Source organism: Martes martes (genome assembly GCF_963455335.1).
Source record: "Martes martes genome assembly, chromosome: 6".
Taxonomy (NCBI): Eukaryota; Metazoa; Chordata; class Mammalia; order Carnivora; family Mustelidae; genus Martes; species Martes martes.
In genome coordinates, this window is record NC_137893.1 from 45,684,580 (window position 1) to 45,707,837 (window position 23,258).

At 40.1% G+C, this 23,258-nt stretch overlaps 2 protein-coding genes across 2 annotated transcripts in view; both read right to left on the bottom strand.

Annotated features, from left to right (window-relative positions):
- CYB5R4 (cytochrome b5 reductase 4) overlaps positions 1–11,923 on the bottom strand; it is an 85,757-nt gene extending 73,834 nt beyond the window's left edge. Inside the window, exons 1-2 of the mRNA XM_080805608.1 lie at positions 11,707–11,923; positions 7,555–7,708 (exon numbers count right to left, since the gene is read on the bottom strand). Of these exons, the coding sequence (XP_080661734.1) occupies positions 7,555–7,708; positions 11,707–11,781 (229 nt within the window). The 5' untranslated portion in view covers positions 11,782–11,923. The remainder of the gene's footprint in view (positions 1–7,554; positions 7,709–11,706) is intronic.
- Positions 11,924–13,774: 1,851 nt separating this feature from the next.
- Positions 13,775–17,915, bottom strand: RIPPLY2 (ripply transcriptional repressor 2; the record flags this gene model as incomplete). Its single annotated transcript, XM_080805885.1, has 3 exons — positions 13,775–14,051; positions 17,173–17,237; positions 17,559–17,915. The coding sequence occupies 3 exons, from the start codon at positions 17,913–17,915 to the stop codon at positions 13,904–13,906; spliced, it is 570 nt and encodes a 189-aa protein (XP_080662011.1). The 3' UTR covers positions 13,775–13,903.
- Positions 17,916–23,258: the final 5,343 nt, after the last annotated feature.

Sequence of the window (23,258 nt, forward strand, 5' to 3'; positions counted from 1 at the left end):
CCACCCAGCCTTTGCACATGGTCCTTCCCAGAGCCCTCAAGTGCCGTTCCCATTCCTCTTTGCCTAGTTAACTCTCATTTTAGTTTTCAGATCTCAGCTCTCTCTTCTGTAGTCATCAGTTGGCACAGTGTACCTCTCCTTCACAATCCTTGTCAGACTTGATTAATGCTTTGTGCTCCCCACCACACTATAAATTCCCTAAAATCAAAAGTCATCTCTGTTTTATATTTCCATGTTGTCCTCAGAGCCTCATAGAGCGCATGATGAGAAATATTGATTAAATGAGGGAGCCAAGATAGAACAAAAGTTCAAAACTATCTTCTCTACTTTTTTATGGATGACAACCACACACAGGTAACAAAAAAAGCAAAAGCTATGCTTCATTAAATTACTAAAAATAAAAACTGTCCCAGAAAGATATCCTACATGACTGTTAATTAACATAAAAAAAATACAAGTAATAGGCACCTCATGGTAATTTCTTAATGAATTAATTTACATATGGCAATCAAAGTGAGCAACACACAAATGCTAAATCAGGATTCAATCCAGAGTTAAATATAATAAAACCAGAGAAAGTATACTGTAATAGTTTAAGCATAAAAACTTAGAATCAGGTAATTCAATAAGAACACAACAAGAGTAACTGCAAGTTAACTCTGTAAATATATCGATGTCAATACTGCAGGAAAAAGAGTCTTAAAATAACCATCTTCCTAACTATGATAGGAGTAAAAATTAATGAAACAGAAAATGGACAACCAACAAAGAAAATCAAAACCAAAAGTTAATAAAATTGATAAACTTCTAGTAAGACTGATCTGTTAAAAAAAAAAAAAAAAAAAAGAGAAGCCCACATTAGCAATATCCGGAGTGCAAAAGGGTTTAGCTCTACAGAACCTAAAGACACAAAAGATGTAATAAGGGAACATTACAAACAACTTTATGTCAATATGGTCAATAACTGGAATTAAAATGAACAAATTCACTGAAAAAACATAATATAACAATTGACATAAGAACAACAGAAAATTTGAATGGCCCTATATCTCTTTTTAAAATTAAATTTATTATCAAAAACATTCCCACAGAGGAAAAAACTTCAAAACGTTGGCTGAAGTTTGTAAACTGCTGTGTCAAGTAAACAAAAACCCTTGTCGGTCAGACGAGACCCCGAGACCACCAGTTTTCTTCCACTACTGAATTTTTAGTGGATGAGAGGGAGGGACGGAAAGAAGAAAACAAAAGCAAGGAAAAGACTGACAGCTTAGGAGATAAAGAAAGTAAAAGCAAATGGTTTTCAATGTCAGCAGGACAGAATGATTAAAATCGACAAGGATGAGATTACTTGCATTTCATAGGGGAGAACAGACAACATGAAAATCTATGGATCAGATTAGAAATGAGTAACAGGAAATGTAGCTGTAAAAAAAAATGTTGACTTGGATTTCCTAAGCAAGCAAGCGATAGCAGAAGAGAGGTGTTTGGTAATCTGCTGACGGGAAGTAATGAGGACTGCATACAGAAGACTGAGCTACCTGTAATAGTAAGTACGTTACTGCTCAGATACACTCTGTACAGCTGTGATAATACACTGCATTTAAATTAAAAGGTCAGTCCCAAATTTGAAAAGCTGTTCTTAGAAGAAAAGAGTTTCTCTGCTAGAGACAAATAATACTGTAGTTTCTCAAAATAAAAGTGAAGCAAGGAGCTAAGGAGACTTCAGGAAAAGAGCCTACTGTTGGAAAAATCAGCTCTGTTCTTGGCAGACTTGAATCTAACCCTGAAAGTATAAAACTTATTTTATTTCTGGAGTATAAAAAAAAAAAACAAACAAACAGCCTAGTTGGTTCTCTTTTTTCTTGGCAGTTACGTTCTACAAAGTCACTGTGAACACTGAATTAGCAAACACTGAACCATTGCTCCTTGGAGGAAAAAAGGCAGCGTTAGGCTCCTGTAAGCCTCTGGTCACATTTCTGTCAAATGATACATAACCGCGGTGCTCAAGGTATATTTCTGTTTAAAGACACTTTAGTCAATATGTATTGTGGCTTCATGAACATTTAATTCACAGCCAACAGCACTGAACTCATGCCGGAACAAAGCTAATTTAACATACATATTTTCTCTGTGAGGCACAGCAGTCTTTAGCACTATACTTGGCGGGCTCTTTAAACCAAAAACATCAACAAAAAACACAAAATATGAAAAACATGGCGCTAAACAGACCTCGAAAAAGACACATCTTTACAGTATGAGAGTAGAAACAGGAAGGCAGAGCATCTCCTTGTGCAACCTCAGGTAGGAAGGGCCAAACACATTTTCCCCTGTGCTGCTCATGTCTGCAAATAATTATGAAAACACTGTGAGTATTGATTTCTGGGGTTACAAAGCAATTTTAGTGAGCAGGCAAATTTGCAAATTTGGAATTCACGAATAATGAGAATTGACTGTACGTACAAAAATTCACACTACCATCCTACAATGTAAAATTTAAAAATGTTTACTGTAAATGTATCTAGAAATCTAGGAAGCTGGACTAGAAATATAATAGGATAAAACACTTCTCAGAATCAATTTACCAAGATTTTCTTTTTTTTTTTTTTGAAGAGTTTTTATTTATTTGAGAGAGAGAGAGCAGAGTGAGTCAGAGAAAACACAAGTTGGGAGAAGGGCAGAGGGAGAGGGAGAAGCAGTCTCCGTGCTGAGGCTCGATCCAGGACCCTGGGATCATGACCTGAGCTGAAGGCAGACTCTTAACCAACTGAGTCACCCACGTGTCCCTCTTTTTTATTTTTGTCTAAGAGAGAGCGAGAAAGTGAGAGAAAGCGAGCATGGCGGGGAGGGGTGGAGGGGGAGGAAGAAAGAATCCCAAGTAGGCTCCATACCCCACATAGAACAGAGGCAGGGTTCGATCCCAGGACCCTGAGATTATGACCTGAACTGAAATCAGGAGCTGGTCACTCAACCAATTGAGCTACCCAGGTGCCCCGAGATATTCTAAATAGTAATGAAACACAAAAGTATGGACCCATTTGAAGTCACTTTTACAGTGATCTCAAGCAGGACTCTTTAATTTACTAGGATATGATAATCAGCATTAGGAGAAATCAAAGCATGTTTATTTCTAAGTTATAAATGAAATCCATTAAATCCCTTATGAATAACTTAATCTAATAAATTGTTTAAAGATTTTACTTATTTATTTGAGAGAGAGAGAGACGGCACAAACATGTGTGTGTGTTTGTGTGTGCCAGTGGCGGGAGGGGCAGAGGGAGAGGGAGAGATCTCAAGCAGACTCCCCGCTGAGCACAGAGCCCAACCCAGTCTACTGACCATAATCAAATTTTTCTAAATACCATTTAGAAATGGTACCATTTCTAAATACCATTTAGAAATACCGTAATTTTTCTAAATACCATTCATTCAAATGACTGTTACAGAGTATCAGTACTGCACTCACTCTCACTCTCACTGAGATCAAAGGCCATTTACCATGTTGCCAAAAAATGATTTCGTAACAATATATCATTACCCACACTGACTACATCCTGCAATAAAATATACTACAGGGGAAAAAAAGTCTGATCTAAGCTCTACAGAGCTTTCACAGATGAGTGATTCAGATGTTTGCTCACAGTTTCGCGTATTTGTAAATCACCTTTAGTTCTCGAGAAAGAAACAGCAATAACGGAGGAAACCAGGAAAGTATGCCTTAATGGTAAATTCAACAAGATTTTTTAAAAAGCATTATCACTCCTATCTATTCCCTCAACATTCCAATTCCTTCTTACTGCATTACAGTAATTACATACTTCACAGAAAATGGTGATTAACTGAATGAAGTGGAAACCCCATACACTGCCTTGCAGATCATTCTAAGCCAGTGCTCTCATTTTAGTTTACATTTTACAGTCTGCTGCCAGCCAAGTGTTCTTTACACACTGTTATTTTTAGGAATATAACTGGACTCAACACACCGGAACATGTGCATAAATACTGATATATACTCAAGAAAAGAAAATAATCTCCATAATATTAGCCATAAAAACCCATACAGAAATGTATATTGTCTAAGATCTCTTAGAAAAAACTGTGTCTACTTTAACCCGATCAGCTGAAATTGGAAGTGATCTAAATATGGGGCAATTGTCAGACAAATGAGGAATTTAATATTTTATCAAGGAGGGAAAAATGATACCATGATACCATGTTTCCCTATGATACAGCTTTGATTAAAACTTGGGCCCAAATATTATCTCTGACCTTTGAAGCTAAATTTGGCATACATTCCCCTTTTAAGAAGATATCATTTATATTTTAAACTAGAACAATAAGAAAAAGATAATAACATTTAGTCATATGCTTACTTTAAATTATGATAGTCTTAGAAATTACCAGTAATCTGTTTAATCTTTTTGCCTCACATTCATCCTACTTTCCATTGTCTTTGTCAACATCCTGGTTCCCCCAATACCACCTGAACTTCTGTAATGAGCTAAATGCTTTTTGTCCCATTTAATTCACCATACCCACCACAAGACTAATGTTTCTAGGGCATAACCTTTCACATTGTCCCTATGTCCATGTACATTCTAGAGCTCATATTGCCATCTAAATTAAGGACATATTTCTCAGCCTGGCTTCCAAGATCCTTTTCAATCTGACCTAGCTCACCGTTCTAGTCTTCTTTATAACTGTCCAACAATTAACCTAAGTTCTAGAACACATCTCAAGCTTTTCGCTGTCTGTAGGTTAGGATTTTCCCTCCACTTTGATGTTCTTCCTCCTTATTTTCTGATGAAAACCTGTCCACAGCTTCTAAGCTATCACTACCACAACAGTGTCTCTGTTTTTCCTAACCCACACATTTTCCTCCTTCCAATCTGATGTCACTTTCTTTATAGCTTCTTACAGCACTCTCAGATGTGTCCACCCATCAGTCATTTATCCTCTCCTATTAGAGGGGAAGCTTAAAGAGCACCACGTAAATTGAGTGTTTCTTGATGATATAAACTGAACTCATCAAAAAAGGGGGAAGAAAAAGACACTTAACTTTTTGCAAAGGGGAAAAAAGCCCTATTACTAACAGAATAACAGAGACTTTAAACAAATTTTATCCTCTAATAAACAACCTTACCAGAAGAGGTGCCATACATTCAATCCTTATAGGAAACATATAACTGAGAGCAGTGTACATATTACTTTCCAAACACAGCACACTAGTCCCTTACGTCCATTAATACACCAAATGAAAAATGAAGTATGACTGCGTTATATCAATGCCTCATTTATCTAACATCACTAAGACACAAAGGGTTCACATAAGTGAGTTTTCTGGAGAAGTGGCTTCCTACTGTAGAAACAGAATTCACATGCCTAAGCCTGGACCAGCTGAGAGACTCTTCTGGACACTGACCTCCACCTCACCCAGCCTAGCAGAAAACACTCAGGCAGAGTGTGGTGGTCATTTTCTACCAGATACTTACACCTGGTAAAACAATGGGCAGTATGGAGAAAGAGCAAAGAGGGTATTCAAAACCCTATGGAATGGAAAAAGGAAGGGGGCCTGGGTGGCTCAGTCAGTTAAGTGCTTGACTCTTGATTTTGGCTAAGGTCATGATCTCAGAGTCAGGAGATGGTGCCCCATGTCAGGCTCCAAGCTCAATGGTGAATCTGTCTCTCTCCCTCTCCATCTGTCCCTCCCCACTTTGAGGCATACACATACACATGCTCTCTCTTTCTCTCAAATAAATTATTTTTTAAAAATTACATAAATAAATAAAATAAAATGGCAAAAGGAGTTTTTTGCATCTAGCAGAATCCTCATTCCAAGTTATGAGTACTATCCACAGCTGTATTTCTCTGAGAAACTTTGGGGAGTTGAGCAGCTGTTCTTCTATCTTAGAAAAAGCTACGTCATCACCTGCTGAAGAATCCACCCCCTTTGCCACTGAAAAAAATTTCACACTCTAACTGTGTCTTTTATGGGTTAAACTGCGTACCCTCCAAATTCATATGTTGAAGTCCCACCCACAAGTACTTCAGAACGTGACCCTATTTGGATATAGGTCCATGCAGATATAATTAGATGAGGTCATTCTTGAGTAGGGTAGGGTCTTAATCCAATATGACTGGGGTCTGTATAAAAATAGGAAACTTGGACCCAGACAAGTATACAGGGAGAATGCAATGTGAAGTTGAAGGCAGACGGGTGTTGCTACTACAAGCCAAGCAACTTCAAAGATTGGCAGCAAACCAGCAGAAGCTAGGTGAGAGACACAGATATTCTTCTTTCTCACAGCCTTGTGAAAAAAGCACCTTGATCTCAGACTTTAGCCTCCAGAATGGCGGAAAGGTAATTTTCTGTGGTTTAAGCCACCTAGTTTGTGCTGTTTTATTTGGGCATTCCTAGCAAACTAATAGTGCCTACTGATATCTTCCCATCTTTCCAATCTACTACGACAACCACACAACCTCTATAAGTACCAAAACTTCTTTAAAATGTTAAGCAAAGTCATTCAACAAATAACACATATTGATGACCTCTATGTGTCAGCCACCAAGGAAAGAACAGTCTGACTGCCATGATATGGTCTCTGCCCTCATACAGGTCACAGTGTAATCAGGATAACTGACAACATACCATAATTATACAATAATAAAATTACAATTGTGTAACACCAGTGAAGGACTGACACTTTAAAGACCGTGGCATATTTAACCATATCTGGATGACTCAATGACATTGCTACAGAAGCCCACTGTACATTCCCATGCCCTTTATTGCCTTTGTTCCCGTGTGAGATGCGAGGTTGTTGATTACCATGAGGTCTGCTTTTATCAGCTACTCTCCTATCTCTCTGCTCACTCTCTCCAATCCACTCATTTCTAGTTTGGTGCTTGTACTTTGCTATGGGCTACAAAAATCAGGTAACTAATAAGCTAAGAAACTTACATTAAATAATAAAAATGGCTTCATGTAAGAACTTAAAATTTGGCTTACACACAGGCTTTTCTGATTTACTTTCGATTCTCAGAGACATTTTTTCTGGCAGAACAATTTCTCCCATTCAAAATGATTCTGTTATGAGGCACTAAGGTGGGACATGATTGTATATAAACTAGAGTGTTACTGAATAACTGCCTGGCAAGCACTTGCTTTTTTTTTTTTTAATGTTTTATTTCTTTTCAGCGTTAACAGTATTCATTGTTTTTTTCACCACACCCAGTGCTCCATGCAATCCATGCCCTCCCTAGTACCCACCACCTGGTTCCAACAACCTCCCACCCCCCGCCCCTTCAAAACCCTCAGGTTGTTTTTCAGAGCCCATAGTCTCTCATGCTTTCTTGCTAAGGGAGTACGAGTGCCAGTATGCTATGTAAACAGGTACCTAAGAACGAAATACTGTCGAAATTCAGAATTATATACTTTGTGGCCCAGTTTAAGGCATATTTTTGTTATCTAATTGTGAATCTTATCATCATAGGACCATGAAGTCATATGGCATTACAACTGGAAAGCCTAGCCAAAGCCAAAGCCTAGCCACATACCTCTTATGCATATCCAACAATCATCTTTCTTGTTGTGTTTTTTAAGTTCTTCTTCGGTTACTTCAATTAACCTGCCTTTTAATCCCGTTAGATCCTTTCCACTTTTGGTGAGACGAATCCAATCCATAAGACTTCTGCCCTGTTTTAGAGGGACCTAAAAAAGAACAGGGAAGAATTCAATGTGGTTTCTTTGAGTCAGCTGCTTCCCCCTGCCCCACCTGCTGCTTCTCTGTGGGCTGCATCATTACTCTTACTCTCATTCAAAAAGATAAGAAAACTCAAATCTAACAATTCTACAGTTTTTTTTTTAACAGATTTAGGTGGTTGTCAAAATCACCTCTGCTGTATTAGAATTATAAACAGAATGATATAAAACACATGAACTATGAGGTAGGGCTTAGAAATTCTGGCACACAAACGTTCACCGTAATGGTATCTAATAAAACAAGAGCAGTATTGAACCTGGAGGCAGAAAACAAGTTTTGGTCCTGGCTCTGCTTTGTCACTAATATGTTGGAGTCACTTACCAACTTGAAAAATCACAAGAGATTTAATAGGGAAAATATAAATGGCCAGTTAAAGTTGATTTTCTTTGTCAATATACATAGAACATTAGAAATCATGAGGCAGCAATCTGTTTGCTAAGAATTCACAAAGAAACAAAAGTTCTCAAATAATGGGGAAAAAAAAACTGTAACACTCTAGGGATGGGTTTGGCAAACTGGCCCATGCCTGTTTCTGTATCACCCTGGAGCTTAGAATCATTTTCACACGTTGTGGTGGTGATGGTGGTAAAGACACTCAATTGTCGTGTGGCCCTAAAATATTTATTATCTGGCCCTTTGCAGAAAAGCTTTCCTACCCCTGCACAGAAGATTTGGTAAAGGATGTTTGGTTTTGGTAGCTTTTGCTTTTTCAAAATACACTTTAAAGGCTTTTGGATGGGAGGTATTACTAATATTTTAACCAATTAAGACAACCTAGTGGAAATTTTTCAAGGACGGGATTGACCTACTGTCTGAACTTGTACAACTCATTTGTAACATAGTACCAGAGGAATGTTTAATGTAAAAGAAGGCCCATTTGAAGAAGTATATTGCTACAGACTGACTGACTGTGCCCCTCCAAAATTCATGCTGAAATCCTAACCTCCAATGTGATGGTATTAGGAAGGTCTCTGGTAGGTGAGTAAATCATAAAGGTAGAGCTTTCATGAATGCTACTAATGCCCTTATTAAAAAGGCCTCAAAGAGCTCTCTCATCCTTTCTGTCATGTGAGGACGTGTGGGAAAAATGGCTGTGAACCAGGAATCAGGCCTTCATCAGATACAAAACTCACTGGTGCATTGACTTTGGAATTCCCAGTCTCCAGACCTGTGAGAAATAGATTGCTGTTGTTTAAAATCCACTTTCTAAAGTATACGGTTCTCTGTTATAACACACTGAATACACTAAGATATTTATATACCTCACTTTCTGGAATCTTGTCTATTGTAGGCATTCATTTACCCCCAAAATAACCAAGTTAATAGGTCTGCAGTACCACTGCAATTTCACCTTCCTTCCTACCAATTACATCATCCCATTCTCACCATCCTGAAACTTTCTAGGTCTCTTGGTCCCCATAAATGAAGTAAAGTACAAGAATATGATCATTCCCATCCCAAACCAAAATCACTCATCTCATCTCTCTTGTTTGTGCAGATTCCATAATCCACTGGGTAGTTAATGCATAATCATCAGAAAACACAAATCTAACTATGGGTCCTCCCTCCTTCAGTGGCTCCCCACGCTACCTTATAATAATGTCTTTAAATTCCCTAGAGTGGTTTACCAGGCCCTTTATATCTGCTCATAGTTTACCTTGCTAGCTCTAAGTTTTAATTTCTGCTCCTCCCTATTAAATACTTAAGCTAAATGGGAACTGATTCCTCAATTGCTAGGAAATACCTGCTCCTTGGCCTGGCCCAATTCCTTCCCTTTCTTCTACAGACACTGTCTCCTCCAGAAGCCTCCTCTGACCCCAACCGCTCAGTGGTCATAACACACAGTTATAGTACATATGACATTTATAACCGACTCTTTATTAGTCTGTACAACCTATTAGACTAAGCTCCTTGGAAACAGAGACCACATCTCCAGCATACAGTAGGTTTTCAAAAAATAATTATTTACTAGTATTAGTAGAATAATAAAAAATCATACATAGAATACATACTCCGTACCAGACACTGTGCTCAGGACTTAACACAACAACCATACAACAATCCATGGAATCTGAATGAAAGTCTAAGAGCAAGTAACACAGTGCGTGCTTACCACATACCAAGAAACATCTCATTTAATCCTATGAATGGCCCTATAAAATGGGTACTATTATTGTCTTTTACACCTGAGAAAATTGAGACTCAGAGACTAAGTCACAGGAGTTGGGAAAAGAATCTGGGTCTTTCTCACACAAAAGTCTATGCTTTTCACTATAATGATATACAACTTCCTGAACTGGCTTCTATTTTTTTTCAACCTCTTCCTATTTCACACAATCCTGAATCAGGTTCTGATATGTGCAAGATTACCTCATTTCATAAAGGGGGAGAAAAAGTTTCAGTTTCCCTTCAAATTGTGCAATAACCATATTTTGTTCTCTTTTTGGATCCAAAGACTCACCTTTGCCATCACCTCCTGTGGACCTTCTGTCTTTGCCTCTGAGCTTTCTCCTTTAAAATGATGCTGAGAACGTGGTTTGCAGTTTTAGTACAGAAGGCCAGCAACTCTTATATTTTAATTCAGAAATTTTTTCTCCAACAAGACTATACTATGAGCCAAGCATTTAGTTCAAGGACAGAAAAGGTCAAACATCAAGAAGGAGGAGATAGATGATTAGATAGCTGGATGATATATGGAGCTATGGAGCAAAAATGTGATAAATAATATCACAGCCAGAGTCACATCACATCAAACTTATAGGGTCCAAAGCAACATTTCTTAACCAGTTCTCTTTTCTGTGATATAGAGATAACAAAAGCAACCATTTTGTCGGATTATTGTGAAGATTAAATGAGTTAATACACTACACATGAAGCACTCAGAATACTTAGAGCATACAAACATACCGTAAGCACCGAATAAATCCCAGCTTTATTATTCTTATATCTGGAGTTACAAACCTCTGAAAAGTTAATGAAATCTACAGATCCCTGAATCCACAATTCTGATTTAGAGTCAACTCCAAGTTTAAGTGGAGAGAAAAAAAAAAAAAGTCAGCAAATATCCTAAATTATGCTAAGACATGAGAGTCCAGAAATGTGGGGTTGGGGGGAGTGGTCCAAGTAGGTGCAAGTTTCAAAAACAAATTATAAACAAAACATGAAGATGAACTTACAGAATGAGGAACTAACAAATAACTGCTCAGGAGACAACTTTATTAAGTTTTATAAATATAAAATACATTTGCGTTCCACCTGTTGCTAACAGTAACTATGTTCAACAAAAAGAGTATTATATTAGCTTCAAAGTCAGCAAGAGATATCAATAGTAAAGACAGTGTGATAAAACAGGTACCAGAAGAAGAAAGCCAGCATGACTTAGAGAAGTGTCCGTAAAAGCACGGGAGGATTGTAGACATTCGTTCTGGCTCCCCTCATCTTCCCTAGCTCTGGGAGTCCCCACCTTTGGAGGATGGTCACTGGTCAATGTCGCTACCGCCCAGGGTAGCTACAGCTACCCTTTCCCTTCGCCTAGGGAACCCAGATCACTCACAACTCCTTTCAGAAAGGGCAGTACAAAAGACCGAAGACGAGGATAGATTGAGGGAAGGAAGCTAATACTGAGTACCTACGGCAACGGCAAAAGCACGGTGCTGGCCCTGTCATATACAACTCAGTTTAATTCGCGGGAAAATACTTTCCAGAAGGGGAAAAGAGGATGGGGTGGGGGTGGGGGGGGAAGGGGCCGGTAGGTGAGAGAAAGGGAGGTTAGGATAGTTCGAAGACTGCAGACGGCCGGGGAAAGAGATAACCAGCAAGGGCAGGAGGAACGAAGGGAGGAGGACAGGAGGTGGAAGAGGGGGCCGAAAGAGAGAATGGACCGTTCGGTAGTACCGAACGCCGGCGGGAGGCGAGCTGAAAAAGATGCACGGTGTCACCCACTTACCTTGCTACGCCCCCCGGAGGCGACGCGCTGCTGCGAGCTGGGGGCCGGGAAAGACTGGGAAGGGACGTTCAGCATCCTGGACCCCTGGTCCGGGCTCTGCCCGGGGTCCGCCGCCTAACAGGATCGCTCAGCTCGACCCCACTACGGTAACACCTCCCGCTCCGGCTCCGAGGCCGGGCAGAGGCCAAGCCCCCAACCCACTTCCGGGGTCGGCCAGGGTGAGGCGCGCCGTGACGCAGCACGTCGAGGCCGCGGGGGGCGGAGCCAACGGGACAAGCACAGCGCCGGCAGGGGAGGAAACCGACAGAAGTACGCGTGCGGCGTTAGCCCTGCACCCTGAATTTCAGCACCGTAGTGAGGTGACAGCTATTCCGTGGAAGGGTTAAAGACTGAGCGAAGCTGTTCCTTAGCCTTGGTGCTGACAGAATCTGAGTATAAATTCTTCTAGACTCGTCTTAACCCAGAACACAAGTTTCTGTTGTGAAGCCCTACCCTCACACTACTTGAAATACGGAATAAAATAACACTATCAAAACATTTTTATTTCTCTGAAATTCTCTCTTCTAAAGCACCCGGCTGCACAGGAAAGCGAACTTCTAAGAGTTAAGGCGTCAAATGCAAACAGCCACAGCCACTCTTATGAGGTGAAGCTTCACCTTTAAGAACCCCCCGCTAATGACAAACGAATGAGTCAAAGAAGTTAGTAAAGTCTCCTGCTTCATTCACCCACTCACAAGTTCTTCCTCCTCATCTAACTTCCTTTCTTCGCTGAAAGCTACAGGGAAAGTGACAAAGTTATGTCAAAGAGGTTTAGTTTGAATGCCATCTCTGCACTTAGTAAATGAGCAGGCTTGTGCAAGTTATTTAAGTATCTCAAAGTCTCATTTTCCCCGTGGACTTGGGTTTCAGTAAGAATTAAACAAGATGTCATATGTAAACTACCTAGTACTGGGCCTGGTTAATAGTAGGCACTCGATAAATGGCAGTGGCTCCTCATACTATTCCGACAGATTGAAAGAAGCTCAAATACTGAGCACCTAAAAGAAGTCCCTAATGATCAAGGTCGAGATTGGTGACCTGGTGGGTTTTTTTTGCATATCCCTTGCGGAACACACACATCCTGAGTGTAGAATCCAGTGAGGGGAAAGTTTTCAGAAGAAATACAGTTCTAAATAACTCTCCCTGTTCACCTGCCATCACTAACTTTTCCTGACTCTGACACATGATTTGAACTTGCTCTATTTCAACTGCCTTGTCATTAGAGTGCCTGTAAATCAATGTTTGTAGTATCTTTTCAATTAGAAGGAAAAGTGGGTGATCTATGTAGCCATTCAAGTAAGAGGCATTTCTTAGCCAGGTAACCATCTCTGACCTTCACCTCTACCCATCATCATTCTGGGATACTAAGAAACATTTGCAATTAAAATGTTTATTGTGAGACTGCATTTGAGTTAAAGAACTTCATGACCATAATCTAGGTTACCTCTACTTGCAATGTGCTCCTGTTTTCTCTGTCATTAAATGATCATGTATTCTTCTGTAGGTCTACATTTAAAAAAAAAAAAAAACTAGTCACTGAGAAAGTCTTATTTCACTTCCCACTAGAAAATCTGTACATGACAATACCAAGAGCAAGGAGCCAGAACAAAGGAGGTCATGCTATAGAAGAATGTTTCATATTTGGCAAATGTCTTAGCTCCCCCTTACGCAGAAATGGAAAAAAAGATCAAATTCTAGCCTTTTGGCTCTCCTTTTTTAGATTCCATACAAGTTATGTTCACTTAAATTTTTTTTTTTAATTCTGGTGGTCCCTCAATGAAGTGCTCTAATTATTGTACACCAATGCTATTTTACTACTGGATTTAAGGGCAGCAGAGGAGTATTAGAGTATTACTTGATTCATCATTCATTAAAAATCCTTAAGATTTAATAACCATGGCATTAATTCCCATTCTCAATTATGGGCAATGATTTAAAGTGTTTTTCACCATCTGCTAGCAAACACATAGTATTGTGTGATTGGTAGCATGACTTATAGTGTAAGAGTAAAAAAAAGCCAAACTACTATAGAATTACAAAATATCTCATTTTATTAATAATTTATATACAAATAAATTAGTTTGAAGGATTATGATACATTTGTACACTAAATTTAAATCCTATAAACTTTGAATGTCATCACAAGTAACTAATCAGGTTAATTTTCACAAATCAGCTCCTCAATATCATCTTCGCTATCAGAATCTTCATAAAATGAAATTGTGGCTTGAATTGGAAAATTTTTCAGAAGAGCTTCTGCTTCTTGATATAAGTAATCATAACACTTTGACTTTGGCCAAAATAGTCTGAAAGAAGCAGACAACATAACATGCTTTACTTTTTTTTCATATTCAGAATCTTTATGAAATGTTCAAATTTTAAGAGTTCCATATACTTAACAATCGATGAATGCCTTTAGATAGTTTAAAATTGCTATAATCTCAGGTGTCATGGGAGTCTAGTTGCCAAAGTATCAAAAACTAGTTAATCATTTTAATAAGTATTTATCCAAGCTGTAAACTGGATCAAAAAAATTCACACCCTTTGTGGTAAATATTTAGCTCACTTCAGGAGTTATAGATATATTTATTCTTAATAATATACAGATGAGGGATTGTCTTCCAATTTCCAAAATCCTCCGGAGAAAAAAAAATGAATCCTACAATTATATTAAAAATTCTCAAACCTAACTTTATAAAGACAACAAAATATTATGCACCTTCCAGAAAAGCAGAAATCACCTAGTATCTTAAAACTCACAGATTCAACTGCTAGTTGCAGATATAGCTAACAATGTAAGTTTAGAAGAGTACAAAAAGCAATATTTTAAAGTTTTTCTATGTACTCACACCAGGGCTATAAGAAGGCTTCCTCTGGGACCAGTCTTGATCCCATCTCCCTCCCCTTTCCCCATACAACTGAATTTGGAATACTATATCGGGATAGTGAGAATAATTCTGGCTTTATACAATTTGCATATAACACAATTGCCTCAGAATTTCAAATTTTTCACAAATATTAATTTTGCCATCTAGTCTTCTTTTATTTTCCTCCAAAGCAAAGAAGGAAGAAGGATATGGCTGACCCACCAACAATAGTGTATTTTAGTGTAGGGTAGTTAGTCCCATGTACCCATTTGTAATAGAGTGCTTCTAACAGAGAGAAGGTTACGTTATGCTCAGTATACTCCATGGAAAAGGGCAGAAAAGTAAGCAATGTAGTTTATAAATGTTTCTAAGTGAATGACAAAAAGAGTTTTAATTTTGGTGCCTAAATAAGCAACCATCAATAATTCAGTCATTCAATAACAATTTTAGTGATCTCTTGTGCCAGATGAAATTCATAATTCAAAGATGAAAAAAATCACAGTTTCTATCCTTAAGAAGTTGACAACTGAGTAAAAAGAATGAGAAATACTCAACAGTATTCAAGATAGAAATTAATAAAAATAAAATTAAAAGTAGTACAAATAAATGGCTATAGTAGTTCAGAAAAGAAAGGGATTTCTTATATAGGAAACATGATTTTCTAATGCTTAACAAGAACTGTCAAACCCAAAGAATGTTGTTTAACTGTTACCACACTCTGCCCAGAATCTCTGAGTAACCACTTCTCTTTTGGGGACTTCACACTTTCCTGAATTCTTCCCTGTTCTGAGTGATTTTTCTCAGTATCCTTTGCGGATAGCTTTTTCTCTGTATACAGGTTGGTATTGGCCTTCCCCAGTGTTTTATCAAGAGTGATCATCTCTCCTCTCTCACTCCCCTGGAAGACTTGATCTACTGACATGACTTCTTCAACTGTTCATTTATTGAAGACTCCCAATTGTCTGTATTTCCACTTAAGATCTTGACTCCGGGCCTCTTACGTGGTGGGTGCACAAGCTCTTTACTGGACACATCTATTTGAAAACCCCATAGGCACATTAAATACAATATATGAAAAATTGGACTCATTATCTTGTTCCCCAAATCTGTTTTAAGCCCTACTTTCCACTCTGTTAATACAGCATTCATCTGGTCACTAGCCACAACTTGGAAGCCATTCTGTCTTTTCAACTCTTCCTTACCTACCATATCCAATACATTATAAGCCTAATCTATTATGTCACCTAAGCATTCCCCAAATTCACCCAGTCCCATCCCTACTTCTAATGCCTTAGAATGGCTTTTTATCATAGCTTGCCTGAATTACAGTAACTTCCAATTTCATTTTGGTTTTCTAACTAAGTCTATATACCATTTTCTTAGTGCATTTTCTGAAACATAAATACTAGCTTTGAGCAACCCCCAGTACCATCCACAAAATGAAGGCCATGGATTCCCAATGCCACGCTCAGGAATAGGACAAAACTCTACACCAAGGTGTAGAAGATCTGGCCTATGGCTTACCTGCTAGAATGACCACAGCTTCATGCACCCAATTCCAGGTCCTTGAGGCTGCCATTGGGAGCCATGTTGTTCCATGACTCTGTATCTCTTCACCTATGCTATTTCTTCTGTCCCATTTCCCCACCTACCATCCATCTGGCTAAGTTTAAGGCTCAGCTAGGTAACCACATCCTGTCATACACACTTCCCAGGATCTAGCCCCACTCCGTCTGGCCCAGTTAGGTACTTCACGTCCTTTTCATACTGCTAAAACTGACCAAACTAAACTATTACACTTGCCAAAGGGGGGTGATTATTTTTTTTTCCTGTGTCTATCACTACGTAGAAAATTAATCAACAATCATCGAGCTCTACAAGCTATTTATAAACATATACATACAAATACCATGGGCTCTGCATTTCACAGCTCTCTGAAGCCAGCAAACTGCAGAATGAACCTTTCACTTGAGTAAAAGCTACAAAGATTTCCACCGAAAGGCCGACTTCCCTTCCCGAGGCTAGCTAGCAACGGGAAACTAGCTCTTCACTGTCATGTTAAGTAACCTCGATCCCTTTTAGGAAGCTTCGTGATCTTTACGATTTTCATTACACTCCATTTTCTCTTCCACGTCAAGCGCGATCTGCTGTAAAACTGCAACTATGAACACCATTCTTCCTTCTGGTTTGCAAAAGAGTAAGAATATACACACTCTGCCCGTTGTGAAGTCAATTTCATTCGAACCCGTTAGCATTAAACAACACAAAACTGGCTTGCAGACACAAGATGTCACCGGTCGACTTGGACGATGCCAACCACTTTCCCTCTTTATAATAGACTCTTGAAGAGTTTACTGAGTGCGCACGGATTAACAGTTCTTTTAGGTGAGAGCATGAACCACCTTTATCAATTCGACGAGTAAAGAAGCTCTGGGATTCCTGAAGACAGATTTTCCCAGAGAGAAAAACCGCAAGGCCAGCCAGGGACCTAGGCGCTGCGATTGCCAGCTCTACCCTGCGCTGGAGGAGCGGGAGCCCTTCCGTGAGGCCTGTCACTCACCTGACTGGGTGTCTGTATTGGGAAGGCTTTCCTAAGGCTTCGGTCACCCCGGTGTCGTCCGGCATCTGGGGACGAAAGAAAATCAATCACAGTGACCACTCACCTTCTAGAAAGGGGAAAAGTGGTCTAGTGTTCCTCGCGCTCGCGGGGAACGGTGACCCCCGGGGCTCTGAGCAGCCTCGCTCCCGGCCGGATCCGTGCGTCGGTGGCTCTGGAGGACACCGTCGCAGCATCAGGACCCACGGGGCCTCCGGTAGGGCCCCGGGCGGGCGCGAGCGTACGCGAGGGGCGGGCGGGGCGTGTGCCTCCCTCAGGCAGGGCATACCCAGTCCGGGTGGCTCAGCCGCCCTCCGGGGAGGCACGGCCCGGGGCGCGCGCTCACTCACCGCCTCCGCCGCGTGCTGCGACGCCTCCTCCTCCTTGTAGCCTCTGGCGTCAACCCACGGTCTCCAGAAGCTTGCGGATCTGCGGGGTGGGGGGCCCAAGGCGCGCCGAGGAGATGGGAGCCCAGACCCGGGAGGACCGCCCGCAGCCGAGCGCGGCCCCGGGGCCGGCGGGGGGCGGAGAGCGGAGGGGAGGAGCTGGGGAGACGCGGGCTGTAGGGCCGGGGTGGGGGAGGCGCGGCCGCCGGAGTCCGCGCCCCGGCGCGGCGGCGGGCGGTCGGGGCCCGCGGGCGGGAAGCGGTGGCAACAGCGGGGCGCGCCCTCGCTGGCTCCGCTAGCCGAGGGCTCCCCGGTTTCCATGGCGCGGCGGAGCCCAGCAGAAAGCGGCTGCCAGCTCGCGGGCCAGCCGGGCCTCTTCCCTCCGCCAGACCCGGGACCCGAGCTTTATATATATACCCCGGCTGTCTGCTGCATACTGAGAGCTGCGCTCCCTCTCCGCCCCTCTCTCCCCAGCTCGCCGCATAAACAAAAAGGTTGCGCGTGAAGGCGCAACGGGCTGAACCCCGGGTGCGAACGCGTGCAACTTCCAAATGGCCCGGGAATGGGTTTTGTTGAGCGAGTGTTAATCGCTCTTGACACATGGCTGCGGGGAGAAAAAACAACATTCGCCCGAGCAGCCAATTTCCAAGTGAAGAGTCTAGGAGGGGATAAAATTAAGCAATTCTACACGTTTTGTGTATTTCTGCAAAAAGGCCAAGTGTCTCGTCATTGTTTGACTCGAGGCGTTTGGGGATGTGGTCAGTGCAACAAGCTCTGCATCCCGTCAGCTAAACGCTGGGATGCGGACCGAATTAAAAGGAATGGCCTTAACGCCTCGTTAGGCAGAATGAGAGCTGGGAGAATGAACAGACTCCTGTCGAAAGGAAATTTTTTAATGTAGTGACAGACTAGGGTCTGCCTATTATTATTTGTAGATAATAATTTTAAAAAATAACAAAAGGTAAATTGTAAAAGACTGAATATTCCAGCTGCGAGAGCCTAAGATTGGAGTCATGTGGTTTAGGCTTAGAGGTCTATATTATTTTCTCCTATCTTTGTGATTTTCCTCAACATCTTACCAGTGTCCCCTGAAGAGAAGCCTTAAATTTCCTGTATACACAAGTCACAAGTTGGCATTTTGTCCCTCAATGATAATTAGAAATTATTTTGTGGAGGCGGAGTGTGTGTAGAATGATAATGAAATCTTGAAAAGTTATGGGACAAGTTGTCAGCCTCTCTGTGACCCCGTTTTTCTTATTTCAGTTGAACTTCACTTATTACAAAGGTCCATTAAACTTGATTTTAAAAAATGTTATGCTTCAAAGGAAAGATGATGTATATAAATGCCATAATTTTTTTCAAACTGTTTTAAGTAATAGAGCTGAACTTCTTAAAAGTTGTAGATAAAAGCTTTTAATGTAAGTAACAGTGTCTCAGCTGTTCATTCAGTTGCTGTGTAGGAAAATAATCTATCTAATTAATACTTAAGGATCTATACTGACCTACCCAACAGGAAAGTGAGATATGGTTTGTTTCAGGTAATGAAATCAGTAAGGACAGGTGCCTAATACATTTCTCAATGTCCTGGAATTATTGTTGGCAAAATAAAATAAAACTTAACAGAATGCTTTGCTACAAGGCCTCACACATAGGAAGCTCTCAACAAATTTTAAGCTATGTTTAAAAATGAAAGTCCTTAACAAATGTTAAGCTACCTGATGAAATGTTCACCATTTCAGTTTCATAAACATCTTTTAAGGAGTCTGTAATATGTTAAGTACTGTGCTTTCCAGGCATAATGGTGTAATGGTGAATAAGATATCTCCCCCACCCCACCCGCAAGAAGGTTACAGCCATTGTGATCTATGATCATCACATGCCCACATAAGCAAAAGTTTCTAAAAAGTGCCACGTTCAATAACGAAAGAATATTTTAACCAGAGAAGTGGTATAAGGGAGGGAATTGGTAAGTCTTTTGGGGACAACCACGAAAACTTTTTAGAGTAAAAGAAATCTAAATTGGGTTTTCTAGAAGGATCAAGAAATAGTGTGGTCTGTGTGTGTGGTACAGGAGCAGAAAGAGAAGATAGGAACGGTGCTTCTAGGGAGTAGGGATTGCTGGAGCAGAGATGTGGCTGAAGAGATAGAAGGGCTTGAGCTAACAGGAGCGTGATGTACCATGATAAAACATTTTGGATTTAATTTGTAAGCAGTGGTGAAATATTTTAAGGAGGAGAATGGAATGGTCAAAGTTTTCATTTTTTTAAATTTTATTTACTTATTTGACAGAGAGAGAGCGAGCGCATGCCCACACAAGCTGGGAGACTGGCAGGTAGAGGGAGAAGCAGGCTCCCCACTGAGCAAGGATCCTGATACAGGGCTTGATCCCAGGACCCTGAGATCATGATCTGAGTCAAAGGCAGATGCTTAAATAACTGAGCCACCCCGACAGCCCTAAAGTTTATATTTTATAAAAGTCTCTCTGGCAGCCACATGGAAGACAGATTTAGGGAAGGCTGATACTGGATACAAGGAAATCATTTACAAAGTCATTGCCATAGTTCAGGCAAAAGGTGATGAGAAGATGTATAGTAAGGATGGGAATGAAAGAACATATTTGAAGGATACTTAGGAAATAGAATCTACAGTACTACCTGCATCATAAAATGTGAGGGGATGAAAGTGGAGTCTAGATATGCTCCCAGGTTTCTAACTTGGTTAACTAGGTAAATGGTGACAGCTCAAACAAAGACAGAGAAGACAAGGAATAGAAGAGGAAGAGCAGGTGAGATGCTTTTAGGTTGTTTTATTCTGTTAATAGTGTTCAAGGAAAAAATAATGAATTTGGTTTTGGATCTTGAATCCATCACATCAGGCTGGGCTACACAGCAATAATAAAGAACCCCAACTCTCATGGCCTTAGAATATAGAGTTTTATTTCTGACTCATGCTATATTCCATTTTTGGTGGGTAGGATTTACTCTGGTCATCTTCACTTAAGGATACTAGCTGACGGAACCTCTTTCCACTGTCACAGTGCCATTTGTCATAATGGGGGGAGGAGGGGGTGGAGAAAAAAATTAACCAGTTTTTAAAGACTTAATAACATGTAGGTGGAGAAACTATCCAAGGGACAATCAGATATGAGGTTCAGAGTTCAGTAGAGAGTTTAGGACTAAAGATTCAAATGTGGGAGTCATAAGAAAAGAAATAGGAATTTAAAACTCTAGGGACTGATTCATTTTCCCAGGAAATTTTGTAGCTTGAGAACAGGACCAAGAACAGAGCTCTGGAGAACAACATTTGATTGTGAAGTGACAAGTGCCAAACAAAATAAAGCAAAACAGAACCTCCCTGTAAAGGAATGGTGAAGGTAGTAGAAGGTGCATTTTTTTTTAAAGATTTTACTTATTTATTTGACAGAGAGAGATCACAAGTAGGCAGAGAGAGAGAAGGGGGGAGCAGGCTCCCTGCAGAGCAGAGAGCCTGATGCAGGGCTTGATCCCAGGACCCTGAGATCATGACCTGAGCCGAAGGCAGAGGCTTAACCCACTGAGCCACCCAGGCACCCTAGAAGGTGTGTTTGCACAGCAGGTATGATGGGGCCATAAGCTGAAAGAATTCCAACAAGGAAGGAAAGGAGGAAAGGCCTAAGGCATTAAGCGCCACCACTGGGTCAAACAAAATAAGGATGCATGTTCATAGAATTTGGCAAGTAGGAGTCATAAGTGACTTTAACTTTAACTTTTTTTTTTTTTAACAGCAAATTGAGCTGTAGAGGTGAAAAAATAAAATAGTAAGTTGAGCTACCTTTTTGAAAGGAAAAAGGGGAGAGAAGAGGAATGTTGGGTCAGTAGAGGGGTTTTGTTTTTAGAGGACAAGAGGCGTAAGAATGTTTATAAGATGAAGAGATGAGGCAGTAGTGGAGAGGCCTCTAGAGAAAGACTGTAATGGCTCCAGGTTCCCTAGGAGGAAAAAAGAAACGAGATCAGGAGCTGTGGGGAGGATTCTCACGCAGTTGAAGGGTAGGAACCAGTCACTACTCAAGAAACGAGTTTAATCAAGTTGGCTGGATCTGGCATGAAGAAGGAGAGGGTAATGGGATGATGAGACATGAATCTGAGAGAACACCGATTGTCTTAAAATTGTGAAAGAAATGAATTACTAGGTCAAAAGGGAGAGCCAATTAACAAAAGTACGGTAAAATGTATATTTGATCAAATTTTGGTAAACTGAGAAGTAGAAATACGTATCGCTGGAACGAGACCATTTATATATTTATACATTTGTTCCACCTATTTATACAGATGCTGCAGCTCATTTCCGGTGAGGCCAAGTCCAAAAGTGCTTAGTCATGTTACATTCAAAATTTATTTAGAAATCTATATGAGTACCACTAGCACATTTAAAACATGTGCTTTTTAAAAAAAAAAATTAAGATATAATTCACACATAGCATTATATTCATTCTATGCGTACAACATGATGATTCAGCATGTGTATATATTATGGAATAACGATCACAGTAAGTCTAGTTAATGTCTATCACCACACATAGTTGCAATTCTTTTTCTTGTGATGGAGATTTTAAGATCTATTCTATTAGCAACTTTGAATATACAAAAGATTATTACTAACTATCGTCACTAGGCTATAGATTACATCCCAGGACTTATTTATTTTATAACTGGAAGTTTGTACCATTTGACAACTTTCATTCATTTCATGAACACCCATCCCCCACCTTTGTCAACCACCCATCTCTTCTCTGTATCTATGAGTTTGGGCTTGTTTGTTTGTTTAAAGATTCCACATATAAGTGAGATCAAATGTTATTTGTCTTTCTCTGACTTATTTTATTTAGCATAATAATGCCCCAAGTGCCATCCATGTTGTCCCAAATGTCAGAATTTCCTCCTTTTTCATATCCAAATATATATATATTACATAATATTGTATATATTACATTTTCTTTATCCATTTCTTTACTGATGGATAATTAGATTGTTTCCATGTCTTGGCTTTTATAAATAATGCTGCAGTGGGGGTGCAGATACCTTTTGAATCAATGTTTTTGTTTCCTTTGGATAAATTCCCAGATATGCAATTGCTGGGTCATGTGGTAATTCTATTTTTTATTTCTTGAAGAACTTGTGTATTGTTTTTCATAGTGTCTGCACCAATTTGCTTTCCTACCAATAGTGCACAAATGTGTCCTTTTCTCCACATGTTCAATAATATTTGCTACCTGTTTTTGTTTTTTGTTTTTTGTTTTTTTGTAATAGCCATTCTAACAGATGTGAGGTGATATCTCATTATGGTTTTGATTTTCGTTTCCTTGATGATGAGTGATGTTGAGCACATTTTCATTTACCTACTGGCCACTGGTACAGCTTCTTTGGAAAAATGTCTATTCAGATCTTCTGCCCATTTCTTAATTGGCTTGTTTGCTTTTTTACTATTGAGTTGTAAGAGTCCTTTATACATTTTGGATATTAGCTTCTTATCAGATGTATGATTTGCAAATAATTTCTTTCATTCAGTAAGTTCCCTTTTCATTTTGTTGATGGTTTCCTCCTCTCTAGTTTGATGTGGTCCCACTTGTTTATTTTTGCTTTTGTTGCCTTTTAGTGTCCAATCGAAAAAACTCATCGTGAAGACTGA